The 22489-nt window shown below is 51.3% G+C and overlaps 9 protein-coding genes across 9 annotated transcripts; 4 read left to right on the top strand and 5 right to left on the bottom strand.

Annotated features, from left to right (window-relative positions):
* The first annotated feature begins 334 nt into the window (after window positions 1–334).
* Window positions 335–1132, top strand: AUEXF2481DRAFT_327170 (uncharacterized protein). The gene is made up of 2 exons (XM_013486698.1): window positions 335–953; window positions 1062–1132. Exons 1-2 carry the CDS (start codon window positions 721–723, stop codon window positions 1123–1125), a joined length of 297 nt encoding a protein of 98 aa, XP_013342152.1. The 5' UTR covers window positions 335–720; the 3' UTR covers window positions 1126–1132.
* Window positions 1133–4689: 3557 nt separating this feature from the next.
* AUEXF2481DRAFT_6643 (uncharacterized protein) lies at window positions 4690–7699 on the top strand (the record flags this gene model as incomplete). The annotated part of the gene is made up of 3 exons (XM_013486508.1): window positions 4690–4759; window positions 4806–4860; window positions 4918–7699. The coding sequence occupies 3 exons, from the start codon at window positions 4690–4692 to the stop codon at window positions 7697–7699; spliced, it is 2907 nt and encodes a 968-aa protein (XP_013341962.1).
* A 2974-nt stretch (window positions 7700–10673) lies between these two features.
* Window positions 10674–11879, top strand: AUEXF2481DRAFT_327050 (uncharacterized protein). Its single transcript, XM_013486697.1, has 2 exons — window positions 10674–10820; window positions 10876–11879. The coding sequence occupies exons 1-2, from the start codon at window positions 10763–10765 to the stop codon at window positions 11610–11612; spliced, it is 795 nt and encodes a 264-aa protein (XP_013342151.1). The 5' UTR covers window positions 10674–10762; the 3' UTR covers window positions 11613–11879.
* Window positions 11705–14054, bottom strand: AUEXF2481DRAFT_41805 (uncharacterized protein). Its single transcript, XM_013486612.1, has 3 exons — window positions 13503–14054; window positions 12614–13138; window positions 11705–12553 (listed from the first exon to the last, which is right to left on the bottom strand). The coding sequence occupies exons 1-3, from the start codon at window positions 13808–13810 to the stop codon at window positions 12142–12144; spliced, it is 1245 nt and encodes a 414-aa protein (XP_013342066.1). The 5' UTR covers window positions 13811–14054; the 3' UTR covers window positions 11705–12141.
* A 261-nt stretch (window positions 14055–14315) lies between these two features.
* On the bottom strand, window positions 14316–16396 carry AUEXF2481DRAFT_326952 (uncharacterized protein). Its single transcript, XM_013486696.1, has 4 exons — window positions 15978–16396; window positions 15703–15919; window positions 15272–15650; window positions 14316–15213 (listed from the first exon to the last, which is right to left on the bottom strand). Exons 1-4 carry the CDS (start codon window positions 16102–16104, stop codon window positions 14350–14352), a joined length of 1587 nt encoding a protein of 528 aa, XP_013342150.1. The 5' UTR covers window positions 16105–16396; the 3' UTR covers window positions 14316–14349.
* A 292-nt stretch (window positions 16397–16688) lies between these two features.
* AUEXF2481DRAFT_31139 (uncharacterized protein) lies at window positions 16689–18550 on the bottom strand (the record flags this gene model as incomplete). Its single annotated transcript, XM_013486565.1, has 4 exons — window positions 16689–17894; window positions 17949–18284; window positions 18336–18485; window positions 18536–18550. 4 exons carry the CDS (start codon window positions 18548–18550, stop codon window positions 16689–16691), a joined length of 1707 nt encoding a protein of 568 aa, XP_013342019.1.
* A 600-nt stretch (window positions 18551–19150) lies between these two features.
* Window positions 19151–20198, bottom strand: AUEXF2481DRAFT_326949 (uncharacterized protein). The gene is made up of 2 exons (XM_013486695.1): window positions 20011–20198; window positions 19151–19956 (listed from the first exon to the last, which is right to left on the bottom strand). The coding sequence occupies exons 1-2, from the start codon at window positions 20099–20101 to the stop codon at window positions 19310–19312; spliced, it is 738 nt and encodes a 245-aa protein (XP_013342149.1). The 5' UTR covers window positions 20102–20198; the 3' UTR covers window positions 19151–19309.
* A 33-nt stretch (window positions 20199–20231) lies between these two features.
* On the top strand, window positions 20232–21204 carry AUEXF2481DRAFT_326793 (uncharacterized protein). Its single transcript, XM_013486694.1, has 3 exons — window positions 20232–20490; window positions 20555–20915; window positions 20973–21204. The coding sequence occupies exons 1-3, from the start codon at window positions 20470–20472 to the stop codon at window positions 21086–21088; spliced, it is 498 nt and encodes a 165-aa protein (XP_013342148.1). The 5' UTR covers window positions 20232–20469; the 3' UTR covers window positions 21089–21204.
* A 115-nt stretch (window positions 21205–21319) lies between these two features.
* Window positions 21320–22284, bottom strand: AUEXF2481DRAFT_47544 (uncharacterized protein; the record flags this gene model as incomplete). The annotated part of the gene is made up of 2 exons (XM_013486642.1): window positions 21320–22091; window positions 22145–22284. 2 exons carry the CDS (start codon window positions 22282–22284, stop codon window positions 21320–21322), a joined length of 912 nt encoding a protein of 303 aa, XP_013342096.1.
* Window positions 22285–22489: the final 205 nt, after the last annotated feature.

Below are 22489 nucleotides of genomic sequence, written 5' to 3'. Positions count from 1 at the left end.
GCGACACCAGGGTAATCATCGCCGTGCCTGACCAACAATCTGACTGGTATTGTCAGGTTGTGCTTGAAGAGCACATGTTGAGATATCCAGTCTCACATAAGACTGTCCGCGCGCTCTTCGCCTCATACTCGAGAAACACAGAAACATGTCGTTCCTAGCGAGCCCTGTGTATCCTGGCCATTGCTAAGCATTGCCAGAATATCTTGGTCCTTTGACCATCCTTGGTTTCATCAACTGCCATATCTGGACTTCGAGCATACGCCTGTATGATGCCTGCTTCGTCAGCATGCGCTGCGCAGGGCTATATCCAAACCATTATATAAACACATCTCTGTTTTTCCAGACCGCATATGCTGATCAAAGGTATGCATGCTCCGCTCTTACAAAATTCTGTCTCCACAATATCTATTCGTTGCGTCTGATACCCGCACTGTCCAAAGAACACTGGCCCGCGTTTCATTCATCGTGGCTCGTGCTCCAGGGTACTCACTTTTTCATACCACCACCTGTCAGGTGTTTCTTGGACTATTCTCAGCAACAAGACTTTTAAGCCTTAAGAGCTTTCTCACGACGCCGAAAGAAGCCGTTGGGAGAGCCGAGCTTCGTGGTCGATGCTTGAGACGAGATCGTCCCTGACAGACTGAACCCTCCGCGCTTGTAGTGAACACCCAGTCTTGCTTTGCAAGATTACAAGATTCTGTCACCAATTCGAGTGTCGTAATGTGTGCTTCGGTCTTGCATAGACAAGGTTCGTTCATGACGCTGAGATCAAGCCGCATGCAAGCAGCCGACATATGCATGGTTTCCAACGACACTGTAAGATTGACTTTGATGTCGATGGGAGTGGAATCGGCGACTAGCAGATCGCGGAATAGTTCAATAATCTGTTCGACATCGTCTTCGTTCATTGCTGCTTCTTTGGCTTTTGCCGGGTTGCCGGCCTATGCGTCAGAGTAAGTCAAATATCGCAGAGGCTCCAGATCATGCATATTCGACAAGGACATTTGCATGACAGCGTTTGCAGGGAAGAATGCCCGATGACACAAGACTGAGATTCTAAGCGTCATCATTTTGTACATGGGTCACTTATGTCTGCCACGAATCTCGACGCTGGAGCGACCCTGACACCTCGCTCGTTCCATTTTCAGTCTTCTGGTAAGCTGTTCACCCGAGCATCAGACAATCGGAGAGTCCAGTATGGCAGGGACTCGCCAATCATCCATGTATAGATAGTGCTAACGACAAGGCGGTCAGATGCTGTTCACCCAGATTGAACCAGCACGTGGCAGGTGACAAAATATGTTACATGGTCCTATCTGTCACGTCGTACAAGGTCATACCGCGGCATCATAGAGTAGTCCCTTTCACGAATTTACTGACGTGGTGCAACCTGAACGACCCGAAATATAGGAATGCGGGTTGTCTAATACTACCCTGGGATTCAGTCATTGGAGCAGACACGAGGCATGTTGTGCAACACACCCCACGAGCGCATCTGGAACAGTTGATGCCGTGTATGGTACTCTGGCACACGCGCACGCGCGTGTCTTGACCGAGCTCTGTGTAGAGAACATGACGGACGACCACTAGAGAACTGGCAGAGTCCAACTTGATGATCTCAAAAAGCGTCATCAATTGGAATCAGGCCCTTATTCCAAACTTGAACTCTGAGACGCGGCACTGCGGCGGCAGTGATGCACGCACGTACTCGCAGCTGCCATTTGTACTCCAGACTTATCACAGCTCAATATGTACCGCTGATATGCGCATAGATCAGCAAAGGATGGGTGATCCATCTCACCCGGACACATAGCCTCGAGTTGATCGCTGCTGTTATATTTGAGATGAACATATGTGTTTTCCCTCGCAAGGATCAGTCGACGACGCCCAGCTCGGAGGAATCACGAGTTTTACGAACACGAGCCAAGGAGAGGGGCAACGATCTGGAGACGCGAATACCACGAATGTGTCCCAATTCGATTGCCCCCTTCCAGTATTTGTAAGCTCCGACAGCAGGAGGAATTCGGGTATCTGTTGCCTACTAGACATGACAGCTGCCCGAGGGAAAGTTTCATGGGTCAAATACCAGATGTCCTGACTCAATAGGGGTGGTCTGTTGCTTATCAATAATTACTAGGCAAGGTACATGCATGTAGCCTTATGCACATGCGGATAAAACGATACGTTCTCTGATCCTTATTGAGTGGGATTCGTGGGCCAACTCAGCAAGATGTCAGCGACTCGCTGAGCCGTTCGTGGTCTTCATTAGGCTTGTTGTAAGCAGTCGATGGACTACCTGAAGCTTGGCCATTGGTAAGCCTCCGATATTGGATGAGGGCAAGAACCAGTGGACAGCTCATCGGAGGAATGTCGCGCAAGCAGGTTTGGCTTTTGGCTGAAGAGTGTCGTCTACCTCCGAACGGAGAATATCGCGTCCTTGCTCGTTGATGTACGATGGCTTCTTTCTGCAAACGCAAAAATATCTCTCCATGCATATTTCGAACATATATATATCAGCTAGATTTAGCGGGCCAATCGTTTACCAAGGGCCAATGCTCGGGGCTCTGTGAAACGTTGCGTGTTTGACTTTTGCGAAGCTCTCCGCAAAATCTTAACTTCTGTTGGAGCATTAAAAGACTAAATAGACACATATACTAGTGTTGATACATTCGCCGGAGGGAGATCAGCGCCGTGTACAGTTCTGATAGATCTATCATACCTGGTTGCCGTGAGCCGTTTTCGGCATGTATCGTGGTCTTGTAACGTCTTCTCGCGACTCAACACGTACGGTTTGCGGTTTGTGGGCAAGCCCAGGAACGCCCGCATAGGCTAGCATTTCTGGCACAGGCTCATATCCAAAAGTACTCCACAATCTCGGCTGAGCAAAGGTCTCGACTGTACACTACAACGCAAACACTTATAAACTTTGTGAATAGTGGAAGAATAATTGGACTGGCGGCTGATGCGGTATCTACTTTGGAACAAGATGCTGAGCTCCGAGCGGTTTGTTCTCGAACAACAGCGATAGCAAAGATGGCATTTTCCGAGTGAATGATTGTTGTCGGAGGATTTGCACTCAGCCTCGGTGGCTGGTCAGATCGAATACGGGAAAATGGTACTTGAGTACTCAGTACTGTGCTGGACTATACAGGGGAGAACCCTGTATGTGGAGAGCAAGGCAAATCCGTTGTCGTATAGACAAACGGTATCAAGCTCCGCGAGATAATCGGCGATCGGTATGCTTCTACCCCAGAGTCAATTTCAAGACCTTAGAGCCTCTCAAATCCGAGGTCTCAACCTGACACTGAAGCTTGCTTGCAACAACGTGCCGGTATCAACGTTAGAAGTGCTCAAGTCCGTCCACAGGGCAGTTTCAAAGTGTATCTTGGGAAGCTCCCGATAAGGCCTAGTCCAAAGCTTGGCAGCAGATCTCTTCGAAAACCTTGCACAACTCTGTGAAAGGGCATCCCGGCGCCTGAGGTTTGACTAGCTCCCAGATTGACGCTAACGCGACGTAGTGTCTACCTCGTCAGCATTGCAACTGGCGCGCGGAGGATAAACTTACTGCCATGTTCATTGTACTGTACAATTCGCATGTATTACGAAAATAGGTTCGTGCGGGATCGTCGGCTCACCAAGATGCTACGTATTGTAGGCCAGGAGTTCACAGCTCTCGCACGCAGATCGTCATTGCGCAGACGCATGATGTGCATCACCATTCCTCAGAATTCGGGCGCTCACCGCGTCATAATCATGAGGATGCGGGCCATTACAAGGTGGAAGTCGCAAGAGCTTCCAGGGGGCTGCAGGCAAGATCGAGCTGCAGGTTAGCTGCTTCGCTGCGAATGCCATGCTAGATCCAATCTCTCCGAGTGTTGCTCGGACTGTGGCTTGTCTGCCGCTGGAAAGAAGGCTCGCAAGAGATAGCTTTTTGGTTACGGCTCCGCTGTGCGACCTTAAGGCGAGCTCGCTTTCCAAACCTGACTTATGCTGACGCCATCATCTAGTGCAGGGCGGGCGATGATTCTCGACTCAACCATTGAGCAATATCTATATACAGATGAACGCGCCGAGCTTGGCGGGCGTATGCCATAAGCGGCATCGTTGTGCAGGGAGGTTTGGCCGTTTTGGGTCTGACCCTCTTGACATCCGATTGGCTCCAACTCTTACCGTGAAGCCTAGAGCGCTCAATCCGCCAGATGGGTTCCCCAGGGTGGGCAGGAGAATTTGGACGCGGGCTGACTCGTGCATGCGTTCGACGATAACGAGACGGTTGGCGTGCTCGTGGTGTGTGCCTCACAACTGGAGCCCATGCTTTTAGCCCGCATGAAACCATTCGAAACGTCGCCCATGATAGCTTGATTATGCACCAAATGCGTTCCGCCCCTGGGAACATCTGCCTCGCTTGGACGGTACTCTAGTCGACAAGTCATGATGTGTCAAGGATCCGCAAACCAGCCCCAAGCTTTATGCTCCTTCCTCAGCTGTTAATAATACCAGCAGTGTATCCTACTCAATCAGGCTGATCCAACACATTAGTAGCACCTCTTCTTCACATCTCTCGCTCTTCTTCTTTTCATATCATCCTTGATCTTCTCTATCTCTTCTCACTTTTCATCTCTCTTTCATCTTCTTTCCATCGCTTGTCTATGCCAGGATTGACAGTCTAAGTCACATCCCAACTTCACGATGGTTTTCTGCACATATTGTGGCCACTCGTTCACCAGAGACGAGCATCTCGAGAGACATATCCTCACACGTACGGCTGAGCACTGCATCTAGAAAACCCTTGCTAACAGTAACAGATACCAACGTTAAGCCTTTCAAGTGTTTCACCTGCCACATGTCGTTCGCCAGACGGTAAGCCACCCACTGCTTGGCAGGACATTTCAGAAGTAATGCTAATTGTACGTTCAGTGATCTGCTACAAAGGCACTACACCGTCCATGGCCGGGATCAAAATCAGGAAATCATCCCCGCCGCCAACGGCATGATGGCAAAGTCTGCTGGCAGAACACCGATTGCGTGCAGCAACTGCGCCAAAACAAAGACGAAGTGCGACAAGAAGTTTCCTTGCAGTCGTTGTGCAGGCCGCAACCTTCGATGCACCCTCCGCCCCACTCGTCGCTCGTCCAAGAATGCCAACCGCATGGGCTTGATCACAGCCGAAACCATCGCCAGTGGTGTTGCCAATGGCATCCTACCTCCAGATCAGACCGTGGCTGCCGAGGCCGCTCCTATGCCTATCGACTCTTCAAAATCGGCAGAAAAGCACCAGCATCAGAAACCTTCGAGCCCAGGCTCTGGCGTCCCCACAACAATTCCCGAAGAGAAGCACATGGGCGATTTGCATGCTCAATATTTCGAGCAACCAATGTCTAATGGTCACACCTCTCCCTCCCAACAAATCTCTCCTTTGACAACTCCAGGCTCGGGCTTCATGCAGGGGTCTATGCCTACCTACGACGACTTCATGAATGGCACCAAGGAGGATGATGCTAACCCTCGTTTCATGCTTGACTGGGGTCAGATGCCTATGCCCATGGGCTTCGAGGCTATGGCTCGTGCCGATCTTATGCTCGACCCTAGCATGGGTTTCGATCCAAACCAGCTGTCGTTGATGCCGGCCAATGAGACCATTCTTACTATCATGCCTGATATGGCTAATTTGGGAGGTCCTCTAATTTCTCCTATCGAGACACCAAAGGTCGAGCGCTCCTTTGCCGACATGGACCTTGGCCACTCCAACAACATGTTCTATGCCCACGCCAGGCACATGTCGACTGCCTCCTTGTCATCAAACGATGGCGAAGACATCCGGGCAGTCATCGCAGCTCAAGATGGCTGGAACGTGTTCAGATGCACACCTACTGTCCCTTCAAGTTCATGCCCCACGACCGCGAAGATGAATCTCGAGTGTCTCGAGCAGACTCTCAAGAACCACGAAGGCTGGAGCACTTGGGCTCCTACTTGGGACGAGGCTGATTTCGCTGGTGCTGAGAACTTGGCTGTCATGCAACTCCACGAGAGCACGCGCGATAAGCTCCTCGCGATTACTCAAACCTTCTTGCACAAGGCCCTTGAGACTCACAGAGAAGGTCAGCAAGGCGGCCAGTCTCCATTGTCGAATGGTGGCTCAAACTTCGTGCTTCTGCCGCCAGCAAGAGTACTCGAATATTTCCTTCGATCTTATGCCAACAGCTTCGAGAGATACTACTCATTGACGTCACGAGGCATTCTCGATGCAAACGAGCTGATGCATTGCTACAACGACAAAGCTTCATGTCTCTTACTACTCATGATGATTGCTCAGGGCGCAATGAACATCTCGTCTGTCGAGGCAAGATGGTTGGCTGGTGGTCTCACCGAAGCTTGTCGTATTTCGCTCTTTGACCTAATTGAGCGCAATATCACAATGGCTAGCGACCCAATTACTTTGCACTCTGCTCTCCTCTTCACCTCCCAGGCTGCTTGGAGTGGAGACAAATGGCAGATGGATATTGCCATGGGCCAGCGAAGCATGTACTTCCACATGCTACGACATTCCGGTCTTCTCGAGGGCAGAGCGTTCACGGCTCCTCAGATGATGGACCACCAAAACAGTGCCGACTCGCTCTGGACTGAGTGGATCCAGCGCGAGAGCCGGAGCAGACTTGTCTACTCATGGGTCATGGTCGATCAAGATCTTGCACTGTTCCACGACACCGCCCCACTCTTCTCCGTGACCGAGTTTGGTGCACCGATGCCTGACTCCGACCGCCTATGGCAGGCTAAGAGCGCCCCTGAATGGTCTCAAGCCTTTGAACAGGTACATGAGTTTGTGGGTGGTTACTCCTCGCTTGGCTCGGGCGCCCGTCCAATGTCATTGCATGATCTTTTCCGTCACTTTTTGGATGACGAGATGGCTTCTCTTGGCATCGGGATGACGCCACTCCAGATGAGATTACTCCTACATCCTCTTCAGTCTATGGTTTGCCATTACGGTCAGCTCATGAGCTGTTTCTCCGATTCACTTTCATCACGCAACAAGACTCGAGCTGTCACTGCATCGTCAACCAGATGCCGCTTGGAGGAGGTACAGTCACTACTTCAGCGATGGTACGACATGGCCGACCGTTACCTCAAGGTCAACCCTAGCTGCGCTGTTATGCAAGCCAACCTCGTCATGTTCCATCTCATCAGCTTGAACGCTGTGACCAACTTCCCTGAGGTCGAGCGTCTGGCGCGTCGTGAAGGCTTTGATGGTACCTACCAACAGCTGATATGGATTCACAAGCGATGCATCGCCGATGTTGAGGAAGCTGTCTTCCACTGTGGACAAGTCTTGCGCATCATACGGTCCATGCCTCGTGGTGTACGTCCTCCTTGGTGGGCCGGTGCTATCTACCGTGCTGCTCTTATCCTCTGGACCGACAGTCTGATCAACAAAGAGTCACCAGCGCCAACTGCGACCGGAGGATTCCCTTCACCGGGACCTACTTTCGCTATTGACGCTCTGCCGGCTGATCATCCAACCATCGTTCGATTCTTGAGCAAACGTGTGGGTCAACCCTTCCTCAGCAAGAGGAATGGTAGTCATCTACCAATGGACCATGGCGTCACAGTCCTTGCACATTCCATAGAGATCATGGATGAGGGAACTTCCAACAGATTTGTTGATGGTGTCCGCAATAAGCTTGACCGCTTGATGAGAAGCTAGTTGCTTCCAAATAATGTTTTACGACTCTTTCCTTACCTCTTAGTTCAAGATAGATGGCTGGGCACCATTGGTGTTGGCGGTACAATGCGTTGGTCTTTAATCTTGTCTCTATTATCTTCATTGCCAGTAGGGTGAGTCGCGATGTTAGCAACTCTTGGTTTTGTAATGTTTTTTCCCATTCTGTTTTTCTTTCTCCTAGTAGATCTCGATCCGACTCATACAACATTGATCTTCTTCAATATCACATCTTCCAAGCTCTTCTATCCCGTTTCGTGCGATAAAAGCTCCTGTCTTCCCCAGTTGTGTTCCAGTTGACCACAATCCAGAGCAAGCGTGGCAAGTCGATCCTCTTTGCTTTTCCCAATCATGCTTGGAAGCGCCCAGGTGCAAATACCAGATAAAGATCAAGTAAGAAGCCTGCGTATAATAGAAAATAAGCATCTCCAAGAAGATGAAATTGGGCGACTTTATGATCTTTCTGGTGACCGGACAAACCAACATTGTCCGGTGCATTGATCGTCAGATTCTCCTTCCTGCCTATGAGGCAGTATGACGACGGTGTTGGAAATAGCAGATCAAACTAACATAGTCCGGAGGTGCACTTCGGAGGTGAGGAGGTCTCGTGTCTGATGTGGTGATCCGAAGTCTGAAGATGGAACGCGTTATGCGATCTCACACCATAGCACTACGACTGCCTACACTCTGTTCAAAGAGCAACTGAGATCAGATCATGGTGGAAACAATACTGGTAGTGTATGTATAGCTTTGCTGTCTACACTCTCTGAAAAGGGTTGGAAGTGGTCGACGAGCTTACCACCATATTGCTGTTGAATCCCTCTATATCGGCGGACAAGATCCTTCCTGACTCGGCCCATCTCGGACGTTTCACAAAGCAACGGTCTAGCATCTATGAGTATCCGGCCGCAGAGAACCGGATAGTGCGCTTCAATGAGCTCCCCCAGAGTGGCCTTCAAGAAGATCTTCGCTTCCCCATACAGTCCCGCAAGCAGACCACCAGAGAATGCGACCACTGACTCAAAACAGGTTTCCCTGGTCTCTCTATTCGAGAGGCTATATGGTCGGTCATGGACTGTCTCGGCAGCTCTCAGCGTGTAGAATCCGGATGAAAGGTGCTCCAGAGAGTGCTGCAGCGGACTGAGCGGGCAGCCGATATCACTCCGGGGCTATGTGTGCACTGCATGATGCACGATGTGCACAATTTCCTCCTGGAGGATATGCAACACCGCAGAAGTCAGTATGACTGCTGACTGCAGTCCAGAGTTAAAGGCAGTGAAAGGCCGCGCAATTTTCGTCTGAATAGAACCAACTTCCAAGGCGGCTTCCAAGAGGACAAGAGCACGGGAAATGCAGTCATACCAAAGATGACAACACTTCTCCATGTGCCAAGCACAACTTGATGGGGAAGCTCAAACACTCCATGGCTTGCCACGAGCACGGTATCACGTTAGGCGATACCATATAATCTTCAATCCACCAAATGTGCTAGTGTTTACTTCGCCTGGGTGCGATCACCACGTTGCTGACGATTCAGTACATGTCGTGTTCTCAGCCAGCTCATTTGCGGAACAACTCAACGGTTCGACGAAGGATTGCTCGTGATTGCGCGAACATTGCAGCGATGGAGGTACCTTTGTCACCACAAAGGGAGAACAAGCGACTGCTGGAGGCTTACGGGCTCGGAGCGGCGGAGCTGAAGCTCAGGAATGCAGATACAAAGTCAGCAGGATGCCACAGTGTGGGGAATCGATAGCGTTCCGAAGCAGTCAATCGGCGGCCGCCGGTCAGAATGTGAACGCGATAAAGATGCAGGGCGAGCGGGCAGCGGATCAACAAGCATTCGATATTTGATGCAAGCAACGGAAGTGCCAGCGTCTACCAGCGTCTACACACCACCCTGCTCCAGAGGGGTCCTTCCTCCTCGACACCGAGCCGCCCCGAGGTTTGTGGTCCAAACAAACTTCGTATCGTCTTGGCAAACGTGGAAGGGCAGGATCGGGACTAGTCGTCTAGTGAGTTTTCCCCACAGATTGTGAAACCGAGAGCCGCCAACGCCGTCGCGCCTTCGTTCTCCGTAGCACGAAACAGCCTTCGACAATTCGGGCACTACTATCCGCCAGCCGTAGCCAGCCTTGAGCCAATCCGAATTGTTGAGCCGCACGACTATCCTCCGAGGGATCGCGGCTAAACTTGGGTATTCTGCAACCGCCCTAGGCATCATGTATTTCCGGAATGCTAAGTGCAACAAGAGGTGCAAGAGCTTGGCTCGTGAACGCCTTGCCAACCAAACAACTGACGACGAATATAGACGCGTCAAAAAGGTACTGGAAATGATCGATTTCGCTCTCTCAGATGGTTTCACAAGCTGTTGCAGTGGTGAGGTAGACGACTATCTTCGGAAGCATGGATGGTCTTCCACAGTTCGGCAACGATCGTCGCCATTATGCACCCAAGAGAAAAAGTCCGAACGTTAGGTGTCAAATGAGTCCGTGCTGAATACCATCCAATGGCTTCCCCAGCGCGAACAGTCTGTGGGTCTGCCTCCATGCTCGACTTTCTGCACGTACCCTGACCGGACATTGCTCGCGAGATGTGCCTCTCCGAAACTCACGCGGACGAACAAGAGCATGTTCGCTCTTCGCGTCTTTGGAGAGCCTGTCCGGTGCGAAGATCCCCTTGCACGTTTCCGCCTTGTCGCCCATTGAAGCCTAGCTACCTATCGATGAGGCTGGCACACTGCCATCTCCTACATTCTCTGTCCAGTGCTTGTATGAGCTATGGTGTCTACCAATCCCGAGTGGAGCCGTCATGTTCTATCAATGGGATATTCTCCGAACAAGGGCTCAACATCTCGGTGCTATCTTGAGAACGAAAGAGCGAGCATCAATGGTATATAGATCGCTGAACACAGCAGGCTAAGTCATTCTTTCTTCATCATCAATCACCATCTCATCCCATCCAATCCAATCCACTACCCACAAAAGCCACTCGCTTCTATCACCACTTTTACCCCTTTCACCAACCAACTCCAACATCCCAATCACAATGTCTGCTATTGAGACTTCTCGCCTCGACGGAAAGGTCGCCCTTGTCACCGGCTCTGGTAAGGCATTTTCCACTTCGCTCAAGTCTCACCAGCTTCTAACACATATCAAAAGGCCGTGGTATTGGCAAGTCTATGGCCATTGAACTCGGCAAGCGCGGTGCAAAGGTTGTTGTCAATTACGCCAACTCTGCCGATGCCGCCAACCAGGTTGTCGAGGAGATCAAGAAGAACGGCTCCGACGCCATCGCCATCAAGGCCAACGTCGGTGAGGTCTCGCAGACCATCAAGCTCTTCGACCAGGCTGTTGAGCACTTCGGTCAGCTCGACATTGTCTGCTCCAACTCTGGTGTCGTTTCCTTCGGTCATCTCAAGGATGTCACCGAGGAGGAGTTCGACCGCGTCTTCAAGATCAACACCCGTGGCCAGTTCTTCGTCGCCCGTGAGGCCTACAAGCATCTCTCCGTCGGCGGCCGCATCATCCTGATGGGCTCCATCACCGGTCAGGCCAAGGGTGTCCCCAAGCACACCGTCTACTCCGGCTCCAAGGGTGCCATCGAGACCTTTGTCCGCTGCATGGCCATCGATTGTGGTGACAAGCGCATCACTGTCAACGCTGTCGCTCCCGGTGGTATCAAGACCGACATGTACCACGCCGTCTGCCGCGAGTACATTCCCGATGGTGAGAACCTCTCCGACGACCAGGTCGACGAGTACGCCAAGACCTGGTCTCCCATGCAGCGTGTTGGTCAGCCCGTCGACATTGCCCGCGTCGTTTGCTTCCTCGCTTCCCAGGATGGCGAGTGGGTCAACGGCAAGGTCATTGGCATTGACGGTGCCGCCTGCATGTAAAGAGTTTCTTCCGACTCTTTTCCTCCCACAACCAACACATTTCTATGAGCACAGGATACAGTGCCTGGAGCACTTGGAAGTGATATAAACCAGTTTTCTTCTATTCTCAATATATCATGAGCGGATGGCGTTTTCAGTCTATAATACGATGATGAGAGAGTTCACGGGATGGACAGACAAAGCTATACTATCTTAGACAGCACCCTAAAAAAAATGGAGATCTCGGCATTCTTAAAATCATTTCGGTCGTTTCCTTCTGATCGTGTCGTCTCATTCTGCCAGAGTGGCCATCTCATGGCTATTTTGTAAACTTCCTCTTCTTATCAGGGCGTGTTTGGAGACGAAAAGCTCTTGATATGGATTGACGTACACCTTCCTCGAATCTCAATCCAGTGTTTGCCGCCAGTCCCGTGTAGCCTCTGCGATCTCCAACATGAATATAAGCCAAGTGACAGCATCCTACGTCTTTTCTGCGACATACGAGGTGCCCACTTGCTAGAACTCCTACCTTCAAGTACTCTCCCGTCTCCTACATGCCCTCCAGCAATCCCAACAGATCTCTCCTCTTCGCCTCCTTGATCCTTCTAACCCTCTTCCCTCCCTCCATCTTTCTCTCCTCTTTGTCAACTCCTCTCTTCCTCTTTTCCTCTGCCAATTTCCGACTCTCGTCTGTGTCTTTGACCCAGCATGCTATTTCTTGAGTATCGAGGAGGACGTTCGTGGACTGGGAGGGAGGTTGACGTCCTAGTTGGATGAGGGAGAGGGGGATGGTTATGGGCGAGGGTGAGAGGGGTGGTAACGGAGTAGGGCGAGATGGCGAGGATGAAGGAGCAGCGGGGGAGGAGACGAGAGAAGTCAAGAAGGTAGTGACAATGTCGAGGTAACTACGACCTAGAGGATGGGCTTCCAGAATGGTGTCGGTGTGGGCGTAAAAGGCTTTACTGTTGGTTACATCAGTATTCTGACCTCCTTATTGTGGTGAACGGATCAAGCGAACTCACCTCGTCATCTTCCACCCCTTTTCTTTTGCAACCTTCTTACCCTCCTTCGTCTTGATGCCACATCGACTCGTGACCACCATTTCCAGAGCAGGAAAATGCTCCAACTCCCCAAACACCCTTTCGCTCACGCCCAATTGGAATCTCAGAAACAGCATCTTGAGCCTAGGAAAGCCGTTGCTGTATCTTGCTTGTTTGTTCCAAAGCCTCGTTGTATCATCGTCAATCATGGATGTCTCCCGTGTCGAGGAAGGCGAGCCAACTATATGTAGAACGGCTAGATTTGAGAGAATGGACAGTATGGATAGAGAGGTGGATGAATCTGTGATTTTGTCGATGAGGGTGAGGGAGGTGAGGTAGACGAGAGAGGGAGAAGAGATTGCTGGGATAACTAGCGAGAGGGGGAGATGATGGTGAGTTATTGTCTTGTGGGTTCTTGCAGGTGGTTGGTCGGCGTCGATGTCTGGTGGAGGATGATCTTTGCAGATTGTTGTGAAGAGCTGCCATAGTCGAAGGCTTTGGAGATTGCTGTGAGGGACCTCATTAGTCTATGATCCCAAGGTTGTATCGTAAGTGACCATGCTCTTGGCACTAGTCATTATCTTGGGATAATTTTGTTGGTGGACAGAAAGGAGGGAGAGGGAAAGAGATATTGACCATCATCTCCACGAGATCGAAGTACGTGGCGACGACACCAGAGTCCCCGTGTCTATATGCGGCAGAGGATGTCATGTAGGACTGACAGCGATCTCCGACTCCATTTCGCAATCCAAGACTTGTTGTCGAGGTCAAATTTAAAAGCCGAGGGGACAACCCGGACCATATCAAATTAACCTCCATCAACGGAGACCAACATGAAGAGAGAAAACGAGCAGGAAATAGAAGCACTCACTGTTTCACAACCTCCCGCCAAACCCTCTCCCCCATCAATCCAACATCGCCCCCAAAATGCTCCTCACCAAACCCATCCACATGATTCAAAAAACATCTCAACGCCATATCCTGCAACGTCGAAACCCCCTCCTCACCTTCATTCTCCCATTCTTGAGGTGGAGGTCTTCCGATAGATTTGGATAGAAATTCATACAATTGTCGGTTTGTCGGTCGTGCTCTTATGATGGTTTCAGTGTATAAGAGGCCGGAGGTGGGGGAATGATGTCGTTTTGGACGTAGGGGATGAGTCGTTTGTTTTCCGGCCATTGTTGTGCGTGTGTGTGATTTTGTCAAGAGAGAGTCGGGAGTTACTGGTAGTGGGACGAGTTGTTGGTCGTGTAGGTGTTGTGTTGATGATGTGCATGGTCGGGTTGATCGTTCCGGATGAACATTTGCGCCTTGGAGTCCTTCTCAAATCGTTCTCATGTGTGATGTGCACAAAAGTCTGTGGGCGGTTAGAAGAGAAAAATTGATGTCGCGATAGCTGTCAATGGTTGTTTTTTGTTATGAGTATCAATCAGGTCGAGTCACAGCAGCATCCCGGTAATTTGCGCACAGCATCGACCGCGCGACCGCAATTGCAGACACGGCGAATTGGGGCATCACAGGAACAATTGGAAGACACGTGGTTGCATCAAAGTTCATACTTCTTCTAGAGTACAGTACTGTTCAAAAAAAAATGGTCGTCGCAATAAACCTAACGACTGCATACCCATCAAAATCCCTAATGCTGTCCTGATGAACGCCAGGGTGCCTATTTGGCACCACCTAGCTTTTTGTGACTTGCTATATTCTAAGCGAAGCACTTAAAGCTCATCGTGCTCACCCATGTCACCGTCGCTGTCCATGAGACCGTCCTTAAGGACGGCGGCAGCCTCTTCGGCCTTCTCAACAACTGCGTCCTTAACGGCACCGGCGACCTTAGCGGCGACACCCTCGGTGGCAGCCTCAGCTTGCTTGGGCATACCGGCAGTCTCGACATCAGCGCTCTCAGAGTCGGCGTCAATCTTGTGGCTACCGTTCTCGCGGATGAAGGTGGCGAGATCCTCAACAGTGCGGGCACCGCTGTACTCGATGGGCTCACCCTTGCCGTGGGCAGGGAAGAGCTTGATGGTAGGGAAGCCCTGGATCTCATCGGGGACGTCGTTGGCAGTGGCATCAACCTTGGCGATGGTGACCTTGTTGGAGAAGGGCTTGAACATCTCACCGAGCTCCTCGTACTTGGGAGCAAGAGACTTGCAGTGACCGCACCAGGGAGCGTAGAACTCGACGAGGACATCCTTGTCGGCGTTCATGACAATCTCATCGTAGTTCTTTGCGACAATAGTAGTGACGGGACCGTCGTTTTTCTCAGGAATGGGCTCGGACTTGATGCTGGGGTCGACCTTGCCGGCAACAAAGTCGTCAAGAAACTTGGTGATCTTCTTCTCTGAGAGGTCAGTGCCCTCGAAGGGGTACTTCTGGTTCTTTACGGTGTCCTGAATGGCAAATGCGGGCCACTTGCCAACCTCGAGGTTGAGGTTGCCAGCGTGCTGACCGAAGGCCTTTGCGTCGATGGTGGCAAAGTTGACCTTGCCCTTGTGCTTCTCGGCAACCGATTTGAGGGAGGCAGCGAGAGTCTCACGCTCCTCGGGGGTCTCGGCGAAGATGTAAGCGAGGGGAATACCGGCCTGAAGGATCTTTGTCAGTTGTGCATTCTCATGAAGATGACTGTCTGTTGGAACTCACAGCCATGTAGGTAGAGTAGGTCTCAGGGCCGACCTCGCCAATCAGGGGGACGCTAGCGGTGTTGGCGAAAGTGGTGATAGCATCCTTGGAGAACTTCTCGGTAAAGGTGTTCTTGCCCTCATCGAAGCTCTTGTACAGAACGATCGAGGGCTGAGTGACACCCTCAGCCTTGGCGAGGGCAGCGTCGCTGGTAGCACCGAAGAGGTAGTTGTCGCGGAGGCCGTTGGCGGCAGCGGTGAAAGTCTCGTTGGAAGCCTTGTCATCAGCGGCGAAGTAACCGACCAGGACAACCTTGTCAGCGGTCTTGAAGTCCTCAATGGTGGCCTTGTCGACGATTGAGACGGCGGGCAGGGACTGCTTGGTCATGTATGAGACGATTCTGCGGAATAGTTAGCCAGGCTTCCCAGTGGATCTGAATTGATCTAACGTACGCAGGAGCCTTGCGCTGACCGCTGTAGGGGGAAACATTGTCGAGGCCTCTGAAGACCTTGAGGGTAGGGTAGCCCTCGACACCGTGGTCCTTGCAGAGGTCGGCCTCCTCAGTGCAGTCGATCTTAGCGAGAGCAATGTTCTTCTCCTTGAGGGTGGTAGCGGCCTCCTCGTACTCGGGTGCAAGTGCCTTGCAGTGTCCGCACCAAGGGGCGAAGACTGTGAGCTACTGTTAGACTTGTAATGGTGGCACAGCGGTCCTTAGAGTGTTGCTTACACTCTGCGAGAACAAGGTCGTTCTCCTCAACGAAACCCTTGAATGTGTCCTGCTTGAGGTCGACAACGTCGGAAGCGGCGGCCAGGGCGGCTGCGCCGAGCAGACCTAGAGCTGCGAAGTTGCGCATTGTGATGTGATATGTGGAGAAGTGAGGGAGGGTGGAAACAGTTCAAAGACAAGCACGGGGTAGAAGAGTGCAATGTCTGTTGGATGCTTCGTGAGGACGTTCGAGTTCGAGAAAGTGCAAAGGAGACAGATCACCTTGAATGCTTGCTAAGCCGCGGAAGGGACCAACTGGCATCAGCGGAAGCTTCGTGAACCCCGCCTTCCTTCCAAAAATTGCCCCTGGTTTCAGCTCAGAAATAGACACTAAACTCCAATCTATCCAACACCTCCATATTGCCTTGGCTACTGCTGGTGATTCTGTTGACGCTTACTGACAAAGATGCCACCTAATTGCTGTTGCGGCCTAACAAGTCTTCAGTCTACGAGGGTAGTATGCTATTTGATAAGTAAGAAAGGGGTATCTGAATTAAAGAGCATTCTACGGGTCGTCATTCGATAAGCAGCATGCCGCGGCGATAAGAAGCGAACGAGGTCCAAGAGCCCAGAACACCATCAGCTCCACGAACAAAGACCATCACCACTTTCCCGAAACGTACATCGTCCCGATCTAGCAGTTCAGATACTACAAAATCGCTTGCACGCCTTTTAGGCAAGTTCCTGTACCCAAACCTCCATCTTACCCATCTCCGCTCCATCTTTCCCAGCCTGTTCTTTTGCAGTCATGACCAACATTTCTAAATCATCCTCATCACCCATGGTTACCATATCTCCCTCTTCATCTTTCATCTTCAATTTGAAGCTGTCTCTTCCTGCGTATCCGAACTTCTTGCGGATTTGTTCCACAAACATCTCGTAGGTGACGTTTGGTTGTATCATCACGTAGCGTGTATCTGTTGCAAACACCTTGACACGAATCTTGCATAGAGTTGGAACGGCAGCCGGTGGTGAGATAGCTGGAGTGATCTCATAGGGCAATGCATTCGATATGGTGGCTTGGAGAGCCTGGAGAGATTTGTCGATCGTGGTGTGCGCTCGAATATCTTTGACTTCCTCGGGTGTTTCGTCCTCTTCGGCAATGGAGCGAGGATACTCGCGTAATGACTGTCCTCCTGATCTGTTGCGCTGATGGTGATAGGCTGCTGGTTGTAGCTTTTCGGGCTCTGAGAGTGCTTGCTGGATAGCTGTGGATACCGTGTCTGGCGTGTAAACATCTGGTCGCAATACATGCGAGTCTTCGGTCGGTTGATGCGTGTCAGAATGTCTATTACGCTCCTGTACCCTCGGCGGACTCGAACGCGAAGGATGCGTGTCTCGAGCTGGAGGTCTCTCGGAGGCAGATCGCTTGGTTCCTAATCGTGGCTTCTCTATCACGAGACATGTTGTCGACGAGGACGCTTGTTCAAAAGCAGCCGCTCCCAGATCCAACTTGGCAGGCTTCGATATTGAAGATCTCCTCTGATGTAGTCCTGACGGTAGGCTTGCAGTACTTTCCGATGACTTTCGTTTTGCATTCGTCATCGTCGTCGAGGTCGCTCTCTCGGATTCTGGCGGTGGCGTTGGTGGGAATATGTTCCTATGAATTGGTGGCTCTGACTGCTGACGGGCACGACTCGACAGTCCTGGCCTCACTAAGTTTAGCGCTGCATATGACAACTTCTCATCTGGCCGATCATCCGCTGCGAAGCTGGCGGCAGTCAAGTTGCGTCGAGTGTCCAGGTAGACTTGGTTTGATCTGTCTTGAGCGCGAACGAGAGTCGATGTGCCCAGGTAGTTTTTCGATTTGATGTTCTTGACTTTCGCCTCATTAGGTCTGTAGACTATGCCCACAGGAATTGAGAAGACAGTATATCCCTGTGTATGGTTAGGATAAGGCATTTGATGGATATCTAGCGACTGGTAACTTACCTCGGCCTGTTCACGTATCGCTTCGTCGATGACATCGTGATCTGGAACAGCCTTCTCTTTGGAAGCATAGAATAGATCTTGGAGGCCAGCACTCCTTTGCTGAAGGTAAATGTAGCAAAGACCACGATTGAAAAGCGCTTCGCACGAATGAAGCTTGAACTTGAGTCCCAATTGGTCATAGTCAATCCAGCGGTTGCCACGAAGGTAAAGTAGTGTATCGTTGAAGTTTGCAAGAGCCTCCTCGAAGTCACCCAGAAGGAAGTTCGAGACGCCTTGCTGGAAGTATGCTATCGCCATGTACTGGTCGAAGTATACTGCTCGTTGATAGCATTGAACCTATCGATGAATTAGTACACCTGTGTTGACCAAGCAAGATTTTGGACTTACAGCTTGAGTATGCTCTCCTAATGTTGCGTGTATCACGGCGCAATTGAACAGTATCTTTGATGTGTCGGCAACAGTCATGAATGCTCGAAGGGCAGAATCAAACTCGTTGTTGTCATAATGCTCCAATGCTCGTACCCATGTCTCTATCTCCTAGATGCAAAGTCAGCATTGCAATTTGACGGTACGCAGACTCTTCCTACCTGTTTGAGTGACATGACTAGGCTGAGGCAAGACAGCCCAAAAGATGGTTGACGAAGACGTTACTACGATCCGCGCATGTAGATGATGGTCGAGAGACGCAAAGATTGTGACGATACCAGGGACACTACAGGTAGGAATACGCGCTTTTTTGATCACAAGTTGTAGACGATCTGTATGCAGTGCTTTGATAGATAAATGAGGAGAGACACAGACCTACTAAGGGTGGTCAGGGCATATAACATGCAGTTCTGTGCCGACCAGGAACAGTGTGCTACGTCGAAAAGCGTGGGGTACATTGGGCGCTTGAGCGGACGATCGCATTGGCTCGAGGGCTTCAAGCGACCAATCACGGAAACACCTGACGCACTTGGCGAAGATGCATATCATGCAGCTCGACTCGGTTGGTTGGCGGCGCTTAGAACATACATCCGAGCAGATTGTATTGTTTGGAAATGATAAGTCTAGGTTGCTGGCTTCAGCACGAGACGCTTGACTGGCTTCGAAAGCGAAGCGACTTTCGATCGTCTGTCACATCGTCGTATCAATTGGCATGATTTGAGTGCTCAACGTCCCGCGTTGGACATGGCTTCAGACTGTCACAGCGACGACGCGATCGGTGTGTTTCCAAATAGAGGTGTCCTGTCAACCCTAAGTGCATGCTGTGTTGGCATTATCATAACTCGTAATCCTCGGAACAAATCAGGACGGGCGTCCTCCAGGTAGATCCAATGCCGGCGTATGAACATGCGGGACTCTTCTTCGCTGAGAGCAGGTCAGAGCATGCCTTTCCCGACTTGTTCCGTCCGCTCTTCCCACACAGTCTTGCCCGAGCATGAGCAGACAGTTTTGTCATTGTCCCAGACTCCAGCACTTCTGGCAATGACGCCAACAAGAGTGTCAGGGTCCTCCTTGTCGAACTTGCCATCCTGCTGTCTAGAGACAACTATGCTGCGGCCAATCATCTCCCAGATCTGAATAGACTTGTCGAGGAAGACCGAGGCAATGCCACTCTTGTTGACCTCGACAGTACCAAAGACACCCCTGGCAGATTCAGGCTTACCCTCCTCTTTGGCGCGTAACATATCCCAAATGCCACCAGTCTTTTCGGCACCACGAGAGATGTCGCCAGTTTCACGTACGGTCGCGTGGTATGTGCCAGGAGAAAGGCCGCGGATGGAGAGATCGATGATGGTCATGTTGGAAGCAACTTGAACCATGCGGATCAAACCGCGTACCTGGTCCGTCACGGAAGAGGAGTGTGTTTCGAGGATGCAGACGGCAGCACTTTCGGACTTGCCCGAGCCTCGTAGGATGGCATCGCGACCAGTATCCTGTATGGCGGCGACAATGGCCGAAGGGGCGGCAGTGCCATTCACTGAGATGAGCTGGTTTGGAAGATCGGCCGAAACATTTTGAATGCCTTGAGCAATGTCAGAGAGGAAGGAGTTGGATGGAGGGGAAGATGAGCATTTACCGGGAAGCTTGTACAAGGACGTTGACACGTCTTTGACGCACGATTCACAGCTGAGAGGCACTGCGAAGGTGGTTTCGAACGGAGGAATCATGGCGCTATATGTATATCACCGGGTAGGTCTATGAGAGAATAGAAAGACAACATGATAGATGGTCTTCCTTCCATGACGAGCGAGAGATCCGCTTGCGCCTTCCGTGATTTCAAAGCCGCCGCGGCGTTCGGACGTTCCAACACTCGTTCGAATCTCTTGGCGTTTTGTCCGTCCATCAAGAACTAATTCGTCTGTCGCATCGAGACCATACCGCAGTCACGAGGCCTACTGCCGTTGCCATATCCCACAACACTCCTCGGACACCGATCTCGAATAGTATAGACTGCCATAGCTACGCCCGCGCGCTCCTGAACCCTCGCCGAACCAAAAACAAAACAGGGCCTCCGAGCCTTCAACACTAATTCACAATGTCGCAATATGTCGGAAAGGTACAGACCACAACCGAGGAGGAGAGAAGAAAGATTCAGAAGAATCAGGGCTGAGAAGATACAGACAAATCTCGCGTACTCGCGCGCATGGCACCTCGTCGATGTGGGCGCCGACTCTCGTCCCCTCGGCCGCATCGCTTCGCAAATCGCCATCACCCTCATGGGCAAGCACAAGCCTATCTGGGACCCTTCAACAGACTGCGGTGACTACGTTGTCGCTGTCGGTCTTCACGACTTGCACACCACCGGAAAGAAGCGCTTCCAGAAGAAGTACTACAGCCACACCACTCGTCCTGGTAGCTTGAAGGAGATTACCATGGACCGTATGATGGAGAAGTGGGGTGGTTCAGAGGTCTTGAGGAGAGCTGTCAGGGGCATGTTGCCCAAGAACAGACTGAGAGACGACCGTATGGCTAGACTGAAGAGTGAGTTTTCATCCTAGCAGGGCATCATGTCCACACGCGACTAACCCACGTCTACAGTGTTCGAGGGAGTCGCTCACCCCTACAAGCAAAACATCATCAAGGACTACACCCGTCCTTCAATAGCACAGCAGCCCGAAGTCAAGACTGCCTTCGCCAAGCAGAAGCACCAATAGTTGCATTGCATCCTTGTCTATCATTTCAGCAATCACTTTACTTTACGGCGTTCAAGGCAAAATTCTCCAATGGGTTATCAATTGGTCTGTCAAATTTTTTCTTCTTGTATCAGAATCATGTAAATATAACCACGCTGTATTGCCAGCCATCTTTTAACGCCCAAGCACAAAAACATATATTATATCATGTCATAAGTCCTTCCCTTCGCCAACTCGAGCGCCGGCAACCATCTAGAGCTTGGCCTTGGGCTCCTTTCTCGATACACGGCAGTGGATCAGACCGTTGGGGTCACTTTGAGGAGCATAGACTTCTGCGTCCTTGCCGTTGTTCTTCAAGCCCTTGAACCAGCTAAGGTCGATTTCGAAGTAGTGCTTGTTGGGCAGAGTGTACTCGATGTCGGTAGTATCAGGGGCAATGGCAAGAATCTGGTCGCACATGTTATACATGGTCGCTTGCACACTGGGGCTGTTTTCCTTTGCGAAAGTGTCGATGGTGATTTGTCTTGCGGCCTCGTAGCACTTGTTGAACTTGTCTTGCTCCTTGCGGACCTGCTCAACGTCCCTGAACTGCTTCCACTGCCATGAGTTCTGGACTTCTGTGCTGAGAATGCGGTCCCAGGTCTCGGGCAGTCTGGTGTACTCGTCTCTGTGGAAGCCGTAGAAGGCAGATCCGGTGCTCTTGAGTACCAGCAGACCGTCGATGCCTGACTTGATGGTGATGCCTGAGCCACGTCTTGCGACAACCTCGATGGTGCGCTTGTCGGTACCGTCGCGGAGGAAGGAGTGAGGGTGTGCTTCACCGTCAACAATCATGCGGCTCCAGCGGTGGACAACGATCTTGACGTGGGCAACGTGGATGTGGCTGTAGGTGTCGACGAAGTGCTGGCCAAGGATGGCAGCAAAGAGCTCTGGAGGGTCGACGGGGTTCTGCTTGGCGAGAACGTAGACGGTCTGCTTCTGAGTATCGGTTGCAACGACAGGTGAGTTGTCTGCTTTGGTGTAGCTACAGATAGTCAGTCTGGGTGGTCGATCACCTTGATGTTCTGTGCGACTTACGACTCCTCAATGTCACCCTCGAGAAGAGTGCAGACAGTCATTTCGGTGATGTGCTGCATGCCATTCTCTTCACGGCGAACCTTGAACAAGCGGACATTGTCCTTGCCATAGCGAGCATAGCTGAGTTGTGATTGAGACATTTCTGAATTTGGCTTGTGACGGCTTCAAGTATGCGTGGGGAAGTTGGAGGTAGAAATTGTTAGAGTCAAGAAAGGCAGGAAGAGATGTAGCGAAGGGACTAGGTTTTCAACTCGAGACACAAGACGACGGCGGATTAGGTAGATATACAACAGTGATAATGGATAGAGCTTATCTCGGGGTTTGCACGGCCGGCGCCGCGTCCAA

This window comes from Aureobasidium subglaciale (assembly GCF_000721755.1).
Source record: "Aureobasidium subglaciale EXF-2481 unplaced genomic scaffold scaffold_16, whole genome shotgun sequence".
Taxonomy (NCBI): domain Eukaryota; kingdom Fungi; phylum Ascomycota; class Dothideomycetes; order Dothideales; family Saccotheciaceae; genus Aureobasidium; species Aureobasidium subglaciale.
This window is presented reverse-complemented; position numbering and strand designations above follow the sequence as displayed.